Source organism: Zophobas morio, unplaced genomic scaffold, assembly GCF_036711695.1.
Source record: "Zophobas morio isolate AGI-343-1 ecotype UQ-CSIRO unplaced genomic scaffold, CSIRO_AGI_Zmor_V1 ptg000026l, whole genome shotgun sequence".
Lineage (NCBI taxonomy): Eukaryota > Metazoa > Arthropoda > Insecta > Coleoptera > Tenebrionidae > Zophobas > Zophobas morio.
The window spans coordinates 13,480,189-13,495,767 of record NW_026972131.1 but is presented as its reverse complement, the minus strand read 5'-3'; the positions used below and the strand labels follow the sequence as shown (position 1 = coordinate 13,495,767).

Below are 15,579 nucleotides of genomic sequence, written 5' to 3'. Positions count from 1 at the left end.
GACAAAATATAAGCTGGAAAATCGGAAAACTGTAAAATTTAAAACTGAAAACTCGAAGAGACATCGCAAAATAATAGAAAAGAAAAGCAAAAAATTGAAAAATTGCAAATGGAAAAATTGAAAAAACAACAAATTGCAAAATCAGAACATTGAAAAATTGTAAAAATAAAGAAAATACAAAACTGAAACGAAAAATTGCTAATGGAAAAATTAAAATTTGAAAACTCGAGAAATTCAGTTCGAAAAATTGCAAAGTCTATAAATTGAAAAATTCAAAAGTTGAAAAGTCGAAAAATTCGAAATCGAAAAAATGAAGGAACAAAAGAAATCCTATCCAAAATGTACAAAATATGAGTTTACACTTGTGATGATTTATCATAATATAAAAAGTATTTAAATTTCTTATACAGTGTGATTCATCACAATTAATGAAAAAGTCAATTTATTTATCATACCTGTAGCCTTCTTTTCACAACAAGAAACTTAAAACATCTTGAAAATGGTAAATATTTGTAGAGAAATATGGATTTTGAAAGTACCTCCTCCGTCTGACAACGAATGAAAAATTCATCACAATTGAGATCGGGTGGGTGGGCGGGGTTTAATCTTTGTTTGTTTTTTTTTATATGTAGAGTTTTCTGTCAACAACAGGATGTTGGGTATGTTTTCAGTTTCTTGTTGGGAAAAAAAGACTTCGTATATTAAGACAAAATGGACAAAATATAAGCCCCGCCCACCCACCCCTTCTCAATTGTAATGAATTTTTTATTCATCGTAAACTAAAGGGTGAAGTTTAGTTGCTAAATCCTCATTTTCCACAAGAAATTACCACATGAAATATGTTTTTAAAAGGGTACAATTTTCTAGAGAAATTTTGATGTCACAATTAAACTCCGCCCCTCGGTCTGATTAGGAATGAAAAGCTCATCACAATTGAAATCGGGGCGGGTGGGTGGGGCTTAATCGTTGTTTTTTTGTTTTTTAAATATGTAGTTTTATTTCAACAACATGATGTTGGACATGTTTGCAGTTTCTTGTTGAAAAAAAAAAGATTTCGTATATTAAGAAAAAATGGACAAAATATAGGCCCCGCCCACCCACCCCTTCTCGATTATGATGAATTTTTTATTCATTGTGAGTTGAAACGTGGAGCTTAGTGATAAATCCTCATTTCTGTACAAGAACTTACCATATGAAATATATTTTTAAAAGGGTAAAATTTTCTAGAGAAATTTTGATGTCACAATTAAACTCCGCCCCTCGGTCTGATTAGGAATGAAAAACTTATCACAATTGAGATCGGGGCGGGAGGGTGGGGCTTAATCTTTTTTTTTTTTTTTTCTTTCACGTAGAATAACTTCTACTTTCTCGTTTTCTGGAAAAACTGAACAAATGAAAAAAAAAAATAGATAAAAATTCAAAACTCGTGAAATTTCAATTCTGAAAACTGCAAAATCTAAAAATTGAAACGTACGAAAGTTGGAAAATCGAAAAACTGGAAAATTTAAAACTGAGAACTCGAAGAGATATCGCTAAATTGAAGAAAAGAAAAACAAAAAATTGAAAAATTGACGAAACGAAAAATTGAAAAGAAGTGAAATTGAAAAAACAATCAATTATAAAATCGGAACATTGAAAAATTGTAAAAATAAAGAAAATAAAGAAAATAAAAAACTCAAACGAAAAATTGCTAATGGAAAAATTAAAATTTAAAAACTCGAGAAATTCAGTTCGAAAAATTGCAGTCTATAAATTGAAAAATTCAAAAGTTGAAAAGTCGAAAAATTTGAAATCGAAAAAATGAAGGAACAAAAAAAATCCTGTCCAAAATGTACAAAATATAGTCTACACTTGTGATTTATCATTATAAAAAGTTTTTGAATTTCTTATACAGTATGACTCATAACAATTAATTACCTCCTCCGTCTAACAACGAATGAAAAATTCATCACAATTGAGATCGGGTGGGTGGGCGGGGTTTAATCTTTTTTTTTTAATATGTAGAGTTTTCTTTCAACAACAGGATGTTGGATATGTTTTCAGTTTCTTGTTAGGAAAAAAGGACTTCGTATATTAAGAAAAAATGGACAAAATATAAGCCCCGCCCACCCACCCCTTCGCAATTGTAATGAATTTTTTATTCATCGTAAACTAAAGGGTGAAGTTTAGTTGCTAAATTCTCGTTTTTCTACAAGAAATTACCATATGAAATATGTTTTTAAAAGGGTAAAAGTTTCTAGAGATATTTTGATGTCACAATTAAACTCCGCCCCTCGGTCTGATTAGGAATGAAAAACTTATCACAAGTGAGATCGGGGCGGGTGGGTGGGGCTTAATCTTTGTTTTTTTCTTTTTTTTTTAATATATGTATAGAGTTTTCTTTCAACAACAAGGTAACATATTTTCAGTTTCTTGTTCGAAAAAAAAGACTTCATATATTAAGGAAAAAATGGACAAAATATAAGCCCCGCCCACCCACCCCTTCTCAATTGTGATGAATTTTTTATGCATCGTGAGCTGAAGGGTGAAGTTTAGTTGCTAAATCCTCATTTTTCCACAAGAAATTACCACATGAAATATGTTTTTAAAAGGGTACAATTTTCTAGAGAAATTTTGATATCACAATTAAATTCCGCCCCTCGGTCTGATTAGGAATGAAAAACTTATCACAAGTGAGATCGGGGCGGGTGGGTGGGGCTTAATCTTTGTTTTTTTTTCTTTTTTTTTTAATATATAGAGTTTTCTTTCAACAACAAGGTAACATATTTTTAGTTTCTTGTTCGAAAAAAAAAGACTTCATATATTAAGAAAAAAATGGACAAAATATAAGCCCCGCCCACCCACCCCTTCTCAATTGTGATGAATTTTGTATGCATCGTGAGCTGAGGGGTGAATTTAGTTGCTAAATCCTCATTTTTCCACAAGAAATTACCACATGAAATATGTTTTTAAAAGGGTACAATTTTGATGCCATAATTAAATAAACTCCGCGCCTCGGTCTGATTAGGAATGAAAAACTTATCACAACTGAGATCGGGGCGGGTGGGTGGGGCTTAATCTTTGTTTTTTTTTTCTTTCACGTAGAATAACTTCTACTTTCGCTTTTTCTCGAAAACTGAACAAATGAAAAAAAAAATAGATAAAAATTCAAAACTCGTGAAATTTCAATTCTGAAAACTGCAAAATCTAAAAATTGAAACGTACGAAAGTTGGAAAATCGAAAACTGGAAAATTTAAAACTGCGAACTCGAAGCGATATCGCTAAATTGAAGAAAAGAAAAACAAAAAATTGAAAAATTGACGAAACGAAAAATTGAAAAGAAGTGAAATTGAAAAAACAATCAATTATAAAATCGGAACATTGGAAAATTGTAAAAATAAAGAAAATAAAAAATGAAACGAAAAATTGCATATGGAAAAATTAAAAACTGAAAACTTATTTGTTTTTAATTGACACATATGATCTCGAGATTGTGCAAAATGCAAAATTGGCCACTTCCGGTCGTTCCACTGATTTATGACTTGCAGCCAGGCAGCCACCTGTACAAAGAGCTGCCGCCTGAGTTTTGTTTGCAGTATCGTTTCTCATTCTTATTTTGCTTCTTTTTATCGTTCAGTAATGTTTTGCTTATACAGGGTGATGCAAAAAAAAATAATGACTTCAGGAGCGGGAGAAGTCCTGTCGAAACACCTTCCGACCAATTTTTCCTCATTGTGTGTTTTTAGAGGAGGAACTCGATGACAAAATGGGTATTAAGTGCCCCATTTGCTTCACCACCATCAACGACAGCCTCCTTCTCGAGCAGCACTTGGCTTTGAGTCACGCCAAAGACGTGACTTACAAGTGCGGGATTTGTTCGTTCGTGTGTCAGTACCACGGTGACTACTTAAACCACATGAAAAGCCACTTCTCCGGGCCGCCGTACAAATGCGACTACTGTAAGTCACCTATACCCTCTTTTAAACCACTATAGTCATATCTTAGGCGACACCACCACCGACCAAATCTCCAAACTCATCACCCACCGAGCGCAACACCTCGAGGAATCCGTCTATCAGTGCACCTTCTGCGCCTTCAAATGTCGACTGAAAAGCAACTTCGTGTCCCACCTGAAAATCCACACCCCCGAGAAGACCTTCAAATGCGAGCACTGCGCCAAGAGTTTTAGGTTCAAGCAAAATTTAGAAACGCACTTGTTGACCCACGGTGGAGATAAGAACCTCACGTGCGAGTCCTGTGGCTTTCACACCAAGTTCCTTAGTCACATGATCGCGCACAAGCGGATCCACGCCGCGAAGAAGAGCCAATTGGCTAATCACGCTAAGGGTCACAATGGGGTGCGGCCGCACTCGTGCGGCATCTGCGGGCGCGGCTTCATGGAGAAGTCGCACCTGGTGCGGCACGAGCGCATCCACCTGGAGGAGAAGCCGTTCAAGTGCTCGAATTGCGACTACGCGAGCTCGAGGAGGGATAAGTTGAAGGAGCACTTCACGAGGCACCACGGGGAGAACGCGTCGGCGAAGGTGCCGTACAAAGCGAGGCCGATGAGGAACAACTCGACGCGGCCGAAGTCGCAGGTGGGTACAAACTTACTTAAGGGGGAACGCTAGACGAGAGACAAGTTTGAATTGGGCGCCATTTGTTCTATTTTTAAACGCTCGGTAAAAATGATAAATGCTAAGTTATATAATAAATGCTCAGTTAAAAAATAAATTCTCAGTAAAAATAATATATGCTTGGTGAAATAATAGCTGCTTAGTTAAATTAATAACTGTTCGGTTAAATAAGGAATGCTTAGTAAGAACCCTACGTGCTAAGTATAAAAATTGGTCGAAGGTTATTTCGACAGAACTTCCCTCGCCCGTCAAGTCCAGCAGCAGAAGGCCCAAATTGAAAAATGAAATATACTTAAAATAGACAACAAATCGGAAAAATCAAAAAATCAAAACACCCAAAAATCGAAACATTAAAAAAATAAAAAAATAAAAATATCTGAAAATTGAAAATCCAGAAATTGAAAAGTTCTCAATATTCAAATCCTGAAAAATTGAGTATTGAAAACTTGAAAAATTGAGAAATCCAAGCATCAAAAAATAGTAAAATCGAAAAATGTAAAATTTTAAAAATCCAAAAATTAAGAAATAGAAGGAAAGAAAAATCCAAAATTTAAAAATTCGAAAAATTGAAGAATTGGGAAATCGAAACACCAAAAAATAAAAAAAACAAAAATCTAAAATTCAAAAATCAAAAAATTGAACATTCGAAAAGCCAAAAAGTCGAAAAATCGAAACATCGGAATGTTCAAAAACTGAAACATCGAGAAATCAAAACATCAACAGTAGAGGAGTCAAAAAATCAAAAAATTAAGAAATCAAATTAGACCAAAATTGAAAAATCGAAAAGTTAATAATTGAAAAATTGAAACATTTTTAATGAAAAAAAAATCGGTAAACCGAAAAATTGAAAAATCTAAAAATCGAGAAATTGAACAATCTAAAAATTAAACAATTTAAAAATCGAAGAATTGGAAAACCAAAAAATCTGAACCGAGAACTTGAAAAATCGAATAATCGAAAAATCAAAACATCAAGGAAAACAAAAAAATTAGCGGAAAATGTAGTACTTAAAAATTGAAAAATTAAAATACCTATCGAAAAATTGAAAAACCGAGAAATCGAAACATCAAAAAAATGGAAAAATTGAAGAACCGAAACATTGCAAAATCCCAGAACTGAAATACTGAAAAACTGAAAAATGGAAGGAAAATTGAAAAATCGAAAAAGTGAAAAAATTCAAAACTGAAATCTTGAAAAACTGAAAACTGGAAAGAAAATTGAAGAATCGATAAATTGAAAAATCCCAACAGTAATATGTCGAAAAATTGAGAAATCGAAATCGGGCAAAACTGAAGTACCGTAAAGTTAATAAATTGAAAAACTGAAAATTTTTGAAAAAAAAATCGTATCAAAAACTAAAAATTCAAAAAATCGAGAAATTGAACAATCAAAAAGTCAAAACATTGAAATCCCAGTAAGTTGATAAATAGGAAAATTTAAAAAACAAAAATTTTCAAAATCCAAGAATTGAACAAAAAAAAATCTAAGCCTGAAAACTCAGAAAATCGAATGATCGAGAACTCAATACATCAAAAAAAAAAACAAAAAATCTAAAATTTAAAAATTCGACAAATTGAAAAAGCATGGAACTGAAAAATTGAGAAATCCAAGCATCAAAAAATAGTAAAATCGAAAAATGTAAAATTTAAAAAATCCAAAAATCGAGAAATAGAAGAAAAGAAAAATCCAAAATTGAAAAATTCGAAAAATTGAAAAATTAAAATATCGAAAAATTGAAGAATTGGGAAATCGAAACACCAAAAAATAAAAAAAAAAACAAAATTCTAAAATTCAAAAATCAAAAAATTGAACATTCGAAAAGCCAAAAAGTCGAAAAATCGAAACATCGGAATGTTCAAAAACTGAAACATCGAGAAATCAAAACATCAACAGTAGAGGAGCCAAAAAATCAAAAAATTAAGAAATCAAATTAGACCAAAATTGAAAAATCGAAAAGTTAATAATTGAAAAATTGAAATTTTTAGATTTTTGTATTTCGATTTTTCGACTTTCATTTTTTTCGATCTTTCAATACATATCTCGATTTAAGTTTTTCAGTTTTTCAATCGTTCAATTTTTGGATTTCCTCATTCTTCGAATTTTAATTTTTTTTTATTTTTCGATTGTCCGATTTCGTAGTTTTTCGAATTTAAATTTTCTTGACTTTTTGATTTCTCGAGATACCAATTTATGGACTCCTCGGTCTTCTACTTTTCAATTTCACAATTTCTCGATTTTTCAATTTTTAAATTGTTCGATTTTTCGATTCCTCGAGTTCTCAATTTTCCTATTTTTTCATGTTTTCGAATTTTAGATTTCAGGATTTTTTTAATTTTTGATTTCTCGATTTATCGACATTTCGGTTTTCTATTTTTCAATTTTCAATTGTTAGATTTTTTGAAATTTTCAGTTTTGCGATTTATAGTTTTCTCATTTCTTTCTTTTATTTCGCGATTTTTCGATTTCTTGGATTTTAAAAATTTTGGATTAGGATTTTTTGAATTTTTCATTGAGTTTTCGGTTTCTCCGTTTTTCAAATATCAATTTTACGATTTCTGGATTTTCTATATTTCAAATTTTCAATTTGTTAATTTTTCGAAATTTTCGACTTTTCGAATTCTCAATTTTTTAGTTTTGTAGTTTTTTGGATTTCTCGATTCTTCTATTTTTTATTTCCCGGTTTTTCCATACCTGGAGTTCCCGATTTCTCGATTTTTTTCAGTTTTTCGACTTTTCGATTTTAGGATTTTTTGAATTTTCGATTCCTCGATTTTTCGATTTTTTTTTTAATTTTTCAATTTTTCGTTTTCTAGATTTTCAATTTTTTTATTTCTCAGCTGTTCGTTTTGGGATTCATCAATTTTCGGTTTTTCAATTTTTTGAGTCTTCAATAGTTGGATATTTTAATTTTTCAATTTTTTAAATTTAAATATTTCGATTTTTCAGTCCCTTGATTTTTCTGTTTCAATTTTATTGATTTATAAATTTTAGATTTTTCACATTTTTCGTCATTCTTTGGTTTTTTATTTCTCGGCTTTTCGATTGTTTAAATTTTAAAATATTTGATTTTTCGATTGTCCGATTTCGTAGTATTTCGAATTTTAGAATTTAAATATTATTGGCTTTTTGATTTCTCGAGATACCGATTTATCGACTTCTCGGTTTTCCACTTTTCAATTTTCAATTTCACAATTTCTCGATTTTTCAATGTTTAAATTGTTCGATTTCTCGACTTTTCGATTCCTCGAATTCTCGATTTTACGATTTTTTCAGGTTTTCGAATTTTAGATTTTAGGATTTTTTGAATTTTTGATTTCTCGAGGTATCCTTTTTTATCGACTTTTCGGTTTTCTCGATTTTTCAATACATATTTCGATTTAAATTTTTCAGTTTTTTGAATTTAGGATTTCTTGACTTTTTAATCTCTCAAAATATCGATTTAACGACATTTCGGTTTTCCATTTTTATTCAATTTTCAATTTTTAGATTTTTGAACTTTTGACTTTTCGATTTCTCAACTTTTCAGTTTTGCGATTTTTCGTTTCTTCGATTCTTAATTTCATATTGATCCGAAGAAAACGAGAGGGTGGGTGGGCGGGCCTAGTACCTGTTAAGATAAGACTGATTTTGGCAAATGAAATATGTTCGAAGAAAAGAGAGGGCGGGTGGGCGGGGTTAGTACCTTCTAAGATAAGAATGATTTTAGCTAATGAGACACCTTCTAAGAAAACAGAGGATGAGTGGGCGGGGTTAGTAGCTGTCAAGATAAGACTGATTTTAGCAAATGAGATACCCTCTAAGAGAAGAGAGGGTGGGTGGGTGGGGCTAGTATTTGATAAGATAAAACTGATATTGCGAAATGGCATACCCTCGAAGAAAATAAAGGGTGGGTGGGCGGGGCCAATACTTGCCAAGATGAGACTAATTTTGGCAAATGACTTACCCTCCAAGAAAATAAAGGGTAAATGAGGGTATATCATTCGCCAAAATCAGTCTTATCTTGCCAACTATTGGCCCGTTATTTTTTCGAGAGTATGCCATTTGGCAATATAAGTTTTATGTTAGCAAATACTAGTCCCGCCCACCCACCCTTTCTTCTCTTAGAGGGTATCTCAGTTGCCAAAATCAGTCTTATCTTGACAAGTACGAGCCCCACCCACCTGCCCTTTATTTTCTTAGAGGGCTAGAACTTCCTAAGATAAGACTGATTTTGGGAAATGAGATTGATTCCTCTTAGAAAATATAAGATTGTTTTAAATTTTCAAAAAAAAAAAACGGAGTCCCAATATTAACTCAAAAACAGGTCAGGTCATAATTTTCCAAAAATGGAACACCAAAGTCTCCCAAAATTTTTCATTCCGATTTTTAATTTCCTTATTATTGTTCCATTTTTTGGTGTTCCAACTTTTTAATTTTTCGTATTTTCAGTTTTAGATTTTTCAGTTTATCGATTTTTCAGTTTTTTGTTTCTTGAATTTTGATCCACAGTTTTTCTAGTTTTCATTTTAAGTACGTAATAATAATTACAATTTTTAAAATGTTTTACTTTTTCAATTTTACGATTTTAGAATTTTTTCATTTTTCAGTTATTGGATTTTAAAACTTTTTCTGTGTTTAGTTTTCAGTAGTAAAAATTAAACAATTTAAAAATCGAAGAATTGGAAAACCAAAAAATCTGAACCGAGAACTTGAAAAATCGAATAATCGAGAAATCAAAACATCAAGGAAAACAAAAAAATTAACGGAAAATGTAGAACTTAAAAATTGGAAAATTAAAATACCTATCGAAAAATTGAAAAACCGAGAAATCGAAACATCAAAAAATGGAAAAATTGAAGAACCGAAACATTGCAAAATCCCAGAACTGAAATACTGAAAAACTGAAAAATGGAAGGAAAATTGAAAAATCGAAAAAGTGAAAAAATTCAAAACTGAAATCTTGAAAAACTGAAAACTGGAAAGAAAATTGAAGAATCGGAATAGTGAAAAAATCCAAAACTGAAACATTGAAAAATTCAGAAATGGAAAAATTGAAAAATCACAATTGAAGAAAGAATTGAAAAATCGAGAAATAGAGAAATGGGAAAATCAAAAAATCAGTTAATCGAAAAATTGAGAAATCGAAAAATTTAGAAACGTCAAAAATTGAAAACTGAATAATAAAAAAAATTAAAAATCGTAACACTGAAACATCGGAAAATTGAGAAATCGAAAAATGAACAAATTCGAAAAACCGAAAATATGAAGAATTGATAAATTGAAAAATCCCAACAGTAATATGTCGTATCCAAAACTAAAAATTCAAAAAATCGAGAAATTGAACAATCAAAAAGTCAAAACATTGAAATCCCAGTAAGTTGATAAATAGGAAAATTTAAAAAACAAAAATTTTCAAAATCCAAGAATTGAACAAAAAAAAAATCTAAGCCTGAAAACTCAGAAAATCGAATGATCGACAACTCAATACATCAAAGAAAACAAAAAATTTAAAATTTAAAAATTCGACAAATTGAAAAATCATGGAACTGAAAAATTGAGAAATCCAAGCATCAAAAAATAATAAAATCGAAAAATGTAAAATTTTAAAAATCCAAAAATTGAGAAATAGAAGAAAAGAAAAATCCAAAATTTAAAAATTCGAAAAATTGAAAAATTAAAATATCGAAAAATTGAAGAATTGGGAAATCGAAAGACCAAAAAATCAAAAAAAACAAAAATCAAAAATTCAAAAATCAAAAAATTGAACATTCGAAAAGCCAAAAAGTCGAAAAATCGAAACATCGGAATGTCCAAAAACTGAAACATCGAGAAATCAAAACATCAACAGTAGAGGAGTCAAAAAATCAAAAAATTAAGAAATCAAATTAGACCAAAATTGAAAAATCGAAAAGTTAATAATTGAAAAATTGAAATTTTTAGATTTTTGTATTTCGATTTTTCGACTTTCATTTTTTTCGATCTTTCAATACATATCTCGATTTAAGTTTTTCAGTTTTTCAATCGTTCAATTTTTGGATTTCCTCATTCTTTGATTTTTAATTTCTCGGTTTTTCGATTCGAATTTTAAATTTTTTTTATTTTTCGATTGTCCGATTTCGTAGTTTTTCGAATTTAAATTTTCTTGACTTTTTGATTTCTCGAGATACCAATTTATGGACTTCTCGGTCTTCTACTTTTCAATTTCACAATTTCTCGATTTTTCAATTTTTAAATTGTTCGATTGTTCGATTCCTCGAGTTCTCAATTTTCCTATTTTTTCATGTTTTCGAATTTTAGATTTCAGGATTTTTTTAATTTTTGATTTCTCGATTTATCGACATTTCGGTTTTCTATTTTTCAATTTTCAATTCTTAGATTTTTTGAAATTTTCAGTTTTGCGATTTATAGTTTTCTCATTTCTTTCTTTTATTTCGCGATTTTTCGATTTCTTGGATTTTAAAAATTTTGGATTAGGATTTTTTGAATTTTTGATTTCTCGAGACATCGATTCATTGAGTTTTCGGTTTCTCCGTTTTTCAAATATCAATTTTACGATTTCTGGATTTTTTATATTTCAGATTTTCAATTTGTTAATTTTTCGAAATTTTCGACTTTTCGAATTCTCAATTTTTTAGTTTTGTAGTTTTTTGGATTTCTCGATTCTTCTATTTTTTATTTCCCGGTTTTTCCATACCTGGACTTCCCGATTTCTTTTCAGTTTTTCGACTTTTCGATTTTAGGATTTTTTGAATTTTCGATTCCTCGATTTTTCAATTTTTAGATCATTTTATTTTTGAGATTATTGAATTTTTCGATTTTTTTTTTCAATTTTTCAATTTTTCGCTTTCTAGATTTTCAATTTTTTGATTTCTCAGCTGTTCGTTTTGGGATTCATCAATTTTCGGTTTTTCAATTTTTTGAGTCTTCAATAGTTGGATATTTTAATTTTTCAATTTTTTAAATTTAAATATTTCGATTTTTCAGTCCCTTGATTTTTCTGTTTCAATTTTATTAATTTATAAATTTTAGATTTTTCACATTTTTCCTCATTCTTTGTTTTTTTATTTCTCGGTTTTTCGATTGTTTAAATTTTAAAATATTTGATTTTTCGATTGTCCGATTTCGTAGTATTTCGAATTTTAGAATTTAAATGTTCTTGACTTTTTGATTTCTCGAGATACCGATTTATCGACTTCTCGGTTTTCCACTTTTCAATTTTCAATTTCACAATTTCTCGATTTTTCAATTTTTAATTGTTCGATTTCTCAACTTTTCGATTCCTCGAATTCTCGATTTTACGATTTTTTCAGGTTTTCGAATTTTAGATTTTAGGATTTTTTGAATTTTTGATTTCTCGAGGTATCCTTTTTTATCGACTTTTCGGTTTTCTCGATTTTTCAATACATATTTCGATTTAAATTTTTCAGTTTTTTGAATTTAGGATTTCTTGACTTTTTAATCTCTCAAAATATCGACTTTTCGGTTTTCCATTTTTATTCAATTTTCAATTTTTAGATTTTTGAACTTTTGACTTTTCGATTTCTCAATTTTTCAGTTTTGCGATTTTTCGTTTCTTCGATTCTTAATTTCATATTGATCCGAAGAAAACGAGAGGGTGGGTGGGCGGGCCTAGTACCTGTTAAGATAAGACTGATTTTGGCAAATGAAATATCTTCGAAGAAAAGAGAGGGCGGGTGGGCGGGGTTAGTACCTGCTAAGATAAGAATGATTTTAGCTAATGAGACACCTTCTAAGAAAACAGAGGATGAGTGGGCGGGGTTAGTAGCTGTCAAGATAAGACTGATTTTAGCAAATGAGATAAAATGTAAGAGAAGAGGGGGCGGGTGGGCGGGGCTAATACTTGCTAAGGTAAAACTGATTTTGGCAAATGAGATATTCTCTACGAAAATCAAGGATAGAGGCAAAATCAGTCTTATCTTGGCAAATATTGGCCCCGCCCACCCACCCTTTATTTTCTTGGAGGGCTAGTACCTACCAAGATAAGAGTGATTTTGGCAAATGAGATAACCTCTAAGAGAAGAGAGGGTGGGTGGGTGGGGCTAGTATTTGATAAGATAAAACTGATATTGCGAAATGGCATACCCTCGAAGAAAATAAAGGGTGGGTGGGCGGGGCCAATACTTGCCAAGATGAGACTAATTTTGGCAAATGACTTACCCTCCAAGAAAATAAAGGGCAAATGAGGGTATATCATTCGCCAAAATCAGTCTTATCTTGCCAACTATTGGCCCTGCCCACCGACCCGTTATTTTTTCGAGAGTATGCCATTTCGCAATATAAGTTTTATGTTAGCAAATACTAGTCCCGCCCACCCACCCTTTCTTCTCTTAGAGGGTATCTCAGTTGCCAAAATCAGTTTTGGGAAATGAGATTGTATAAGATTGTTTTAAATTTTCAAAAAAAAAAAAACGGAGTCCCAATATTAACTCAAAAACAGGTCAGGTCAGAATTTTCCAAAAATGGAACCCCAAAGTCTCCCAAAATTTTTCATTCCGATTTCTAATTTCCTTATTATTGTTCCATTTTTTGGTGTTCCAACTTTTTAATTTTTCGTTTTTTCAGTTTTAGATTTTTCAGTTTCTCGATTTTTCAGTTTTTTGTTTCTTGAATTTTGATCCACAGTTTTTCTAGTTTTCATTTTAAGTACGTAATAATAATTACAATTTTTAAAATGTTTTACTTTTTCAATTTTACGATTTTAGAATTTTTTCATTTTTCAGTTATTGGATTTTAAAACTTTTTCTGTTTTTAGTTTTCACTAAAAATTAAACAATTTAAAAATCGAAGAATTGGAAAACCAAAAAATCTGAACCGAGAACTTGAAAAATCGAATAATCGAGAAATCAAAACATCAAGGAAAACAAAAAAATTAACGGAAAATGCAGAACTTAAAAATTGAAAAATTAAAATACCTATCGAAAAATTGAAAAACCGAGAAATCGAAACATCAAAAAATGGAGAAATTGAAGAACCGAAACATTGCAAAATCGCAGAACTGAAATACTGAAAAACTGAAAAATGGAAGGAAAATTGAAAAATCGAAAAAGTGAAAAAATTCAAAACTGAAATCTTGAAAAACTGAAAAATGGAAAGAAAACTGAAGAATCGGAAAAGTGAAAAAATCCAAAACTGAAACATTGAAAAATTCAGAAATGGAAAAATTGAAAAATCACAATTGAAGAAAGAATTGAAAAATCGAGAAATAGAGAAATGGGAAAATCAAAAAATCAGTTAATCGAAAAATTGAGAAATCGAAAAATTTAGAAACGTCAAAAATTGAAAACTGAATAATAAAAAAAAATTAAAAATCGTAACACTGAAACATCGGAAAATTGAGAAATCGAAAAATGAAGAAATTCGAGAAACCGAAAATATGAAGAATCGATAAATTGAAAAATCCCAACAGTAATATGTCGAAAAATTGAGAAATCGAAATCGGGCAAAACTGAAGTACCGTAAAGTTAATAAATTGAAAAACTGAAAATTTTTGAAAAAAAAAATCGTATCAAAGACTAAAAATTCAAAAAATCGAAAAATTGAACAATCAAAAAGTCAAAACATTGAAATCCCAGTAAGTTGATAAACAGGAAAATTTAAAAAACAAAAATTTTCAAAATCCAAGAATTGAACAAAAAAAAAATCTAAGCCTGAAAACTCAGAAAATCGAATGATCGAGAACTCAATACATCAAAGAAAACAAAAAATCTAAAATTTAAAAATTCGAAAAATTGAAAAATTAAAATATCGAAAAATTGAAGAATTGGGAAATCGAAACACCAAAAAATAAAAAAAAAAAATCTAAAAATGCAAAAATCAAAGAATTGAACATTCGAATAGCCAAAAAGTAGAAAAATCGAAACATCGGAATGTTCAAAAACTGAAACATCGAGAAATCAAAACATCAACAGTAGAGGAGTCAAAAAATCAAAAAATTAAGAAATCAAATTAGACCAAAATTGAAAAATCGAAAAGTTAATAATTGAAAAATTGAAACATTTTTAATGAAAAAAAAAATCGGTAAACCGAAAAATTGAAAAATCTAAAAATCGAGAAATTCAACAATCTAAAAATTAAACAATTTAAAAATCGAAGAATTGGAAAACCAAAAAATCTGAACCGAGAACTTGAAAAATCGAATAATCGAGAAATCAAAACATCAAGGAAAACAAAAAAATTAGCGGAAAATGTAGTACTTAAAAATTGAAAAATTAAAATACCTATCGAAAAATTGAAAAACCGAGAAATCGAAACATCAAAAAATGGAAAAATTGAAGAACCGAAACATTGCAAAATCCCAGAACTGAAATACTGAAAAACTGAAAAATGGAAGGAAAATTGAAAAATCGAAAAAGTGAAAAAATCCAAAACTGAAATCTTGAAAAACTGAAAAATGGAAAGAAAATTGAAGAATCGGAAAAGTGAAAAAATCCAAAACTGAAACATTGAAAAATTCAGAAATGGAAAAATTGAAAAATCACAATTGAAGAAAGAATTGAAAAATCGAGAAATAGAGAAATGGGAAAATCAAAAAATCAGTTAATCGAAAAATTGAGAAATCGAAAAATTTAGAAACGCCAAAAATTGAAAACTGAATAATAAAAAAAATTAAAAATCGTAACACTGAAACATCGGAAAATTGAGAAATCGAAAAATGAACAAATTCGAAAAACCGAAAATATGAAGAATTGATAAATTGAAAAATCCCAACAGTAATATGTCGAAAAATTGAGAAATCGAAATCGGGCAAAACTGAAGTACCGTAAAGTTAATAAATTGAAAAACTGAAAATTTTTGAAAAAAAAAATCGTATCAAAAACCGAAAATTCAAAAAATCGAGAAATTGAACAATCAAAAAGTCAAAACATTGAAATCCCAGTAAGTTGATAAACAGGAAAATTAAAAAAACAAAAATTTGCAAAATCCAAGAATTGAACAAAAAAAAATCTAAGCCTGAAATTCAGA

At 29.8% G+C, this 15,579-nt stretch overlaps 1 protein-coding gene across 2 annotated transcripts in view; it reads left to right on the top strand.

The window, feature by feature from the left end:
- LOC135136744 (zinc finger protein 300-like) overlaps positions 1-15,579 on the top strand; it is a 29,553-nt gene that overhangs the window by 4,962 nt on the left and 9,012 nt on the right. For both annotated transcript variants that reach the window (XM_064066197.1, XM_064066196.1), the window contains exons 5-6: positions 3,727-3,939; positions 3,986-4,578. In XM_064066197.1, the coding sequence (XP_063922267.1) occupies positions 3,727-3,939; positions 3,986-4,578 (806 nt within the window). The remainder of the gene's footprint in view (positions 1-3,726; positions 3,940-3,985; positions 4,579-15,579) is intronic.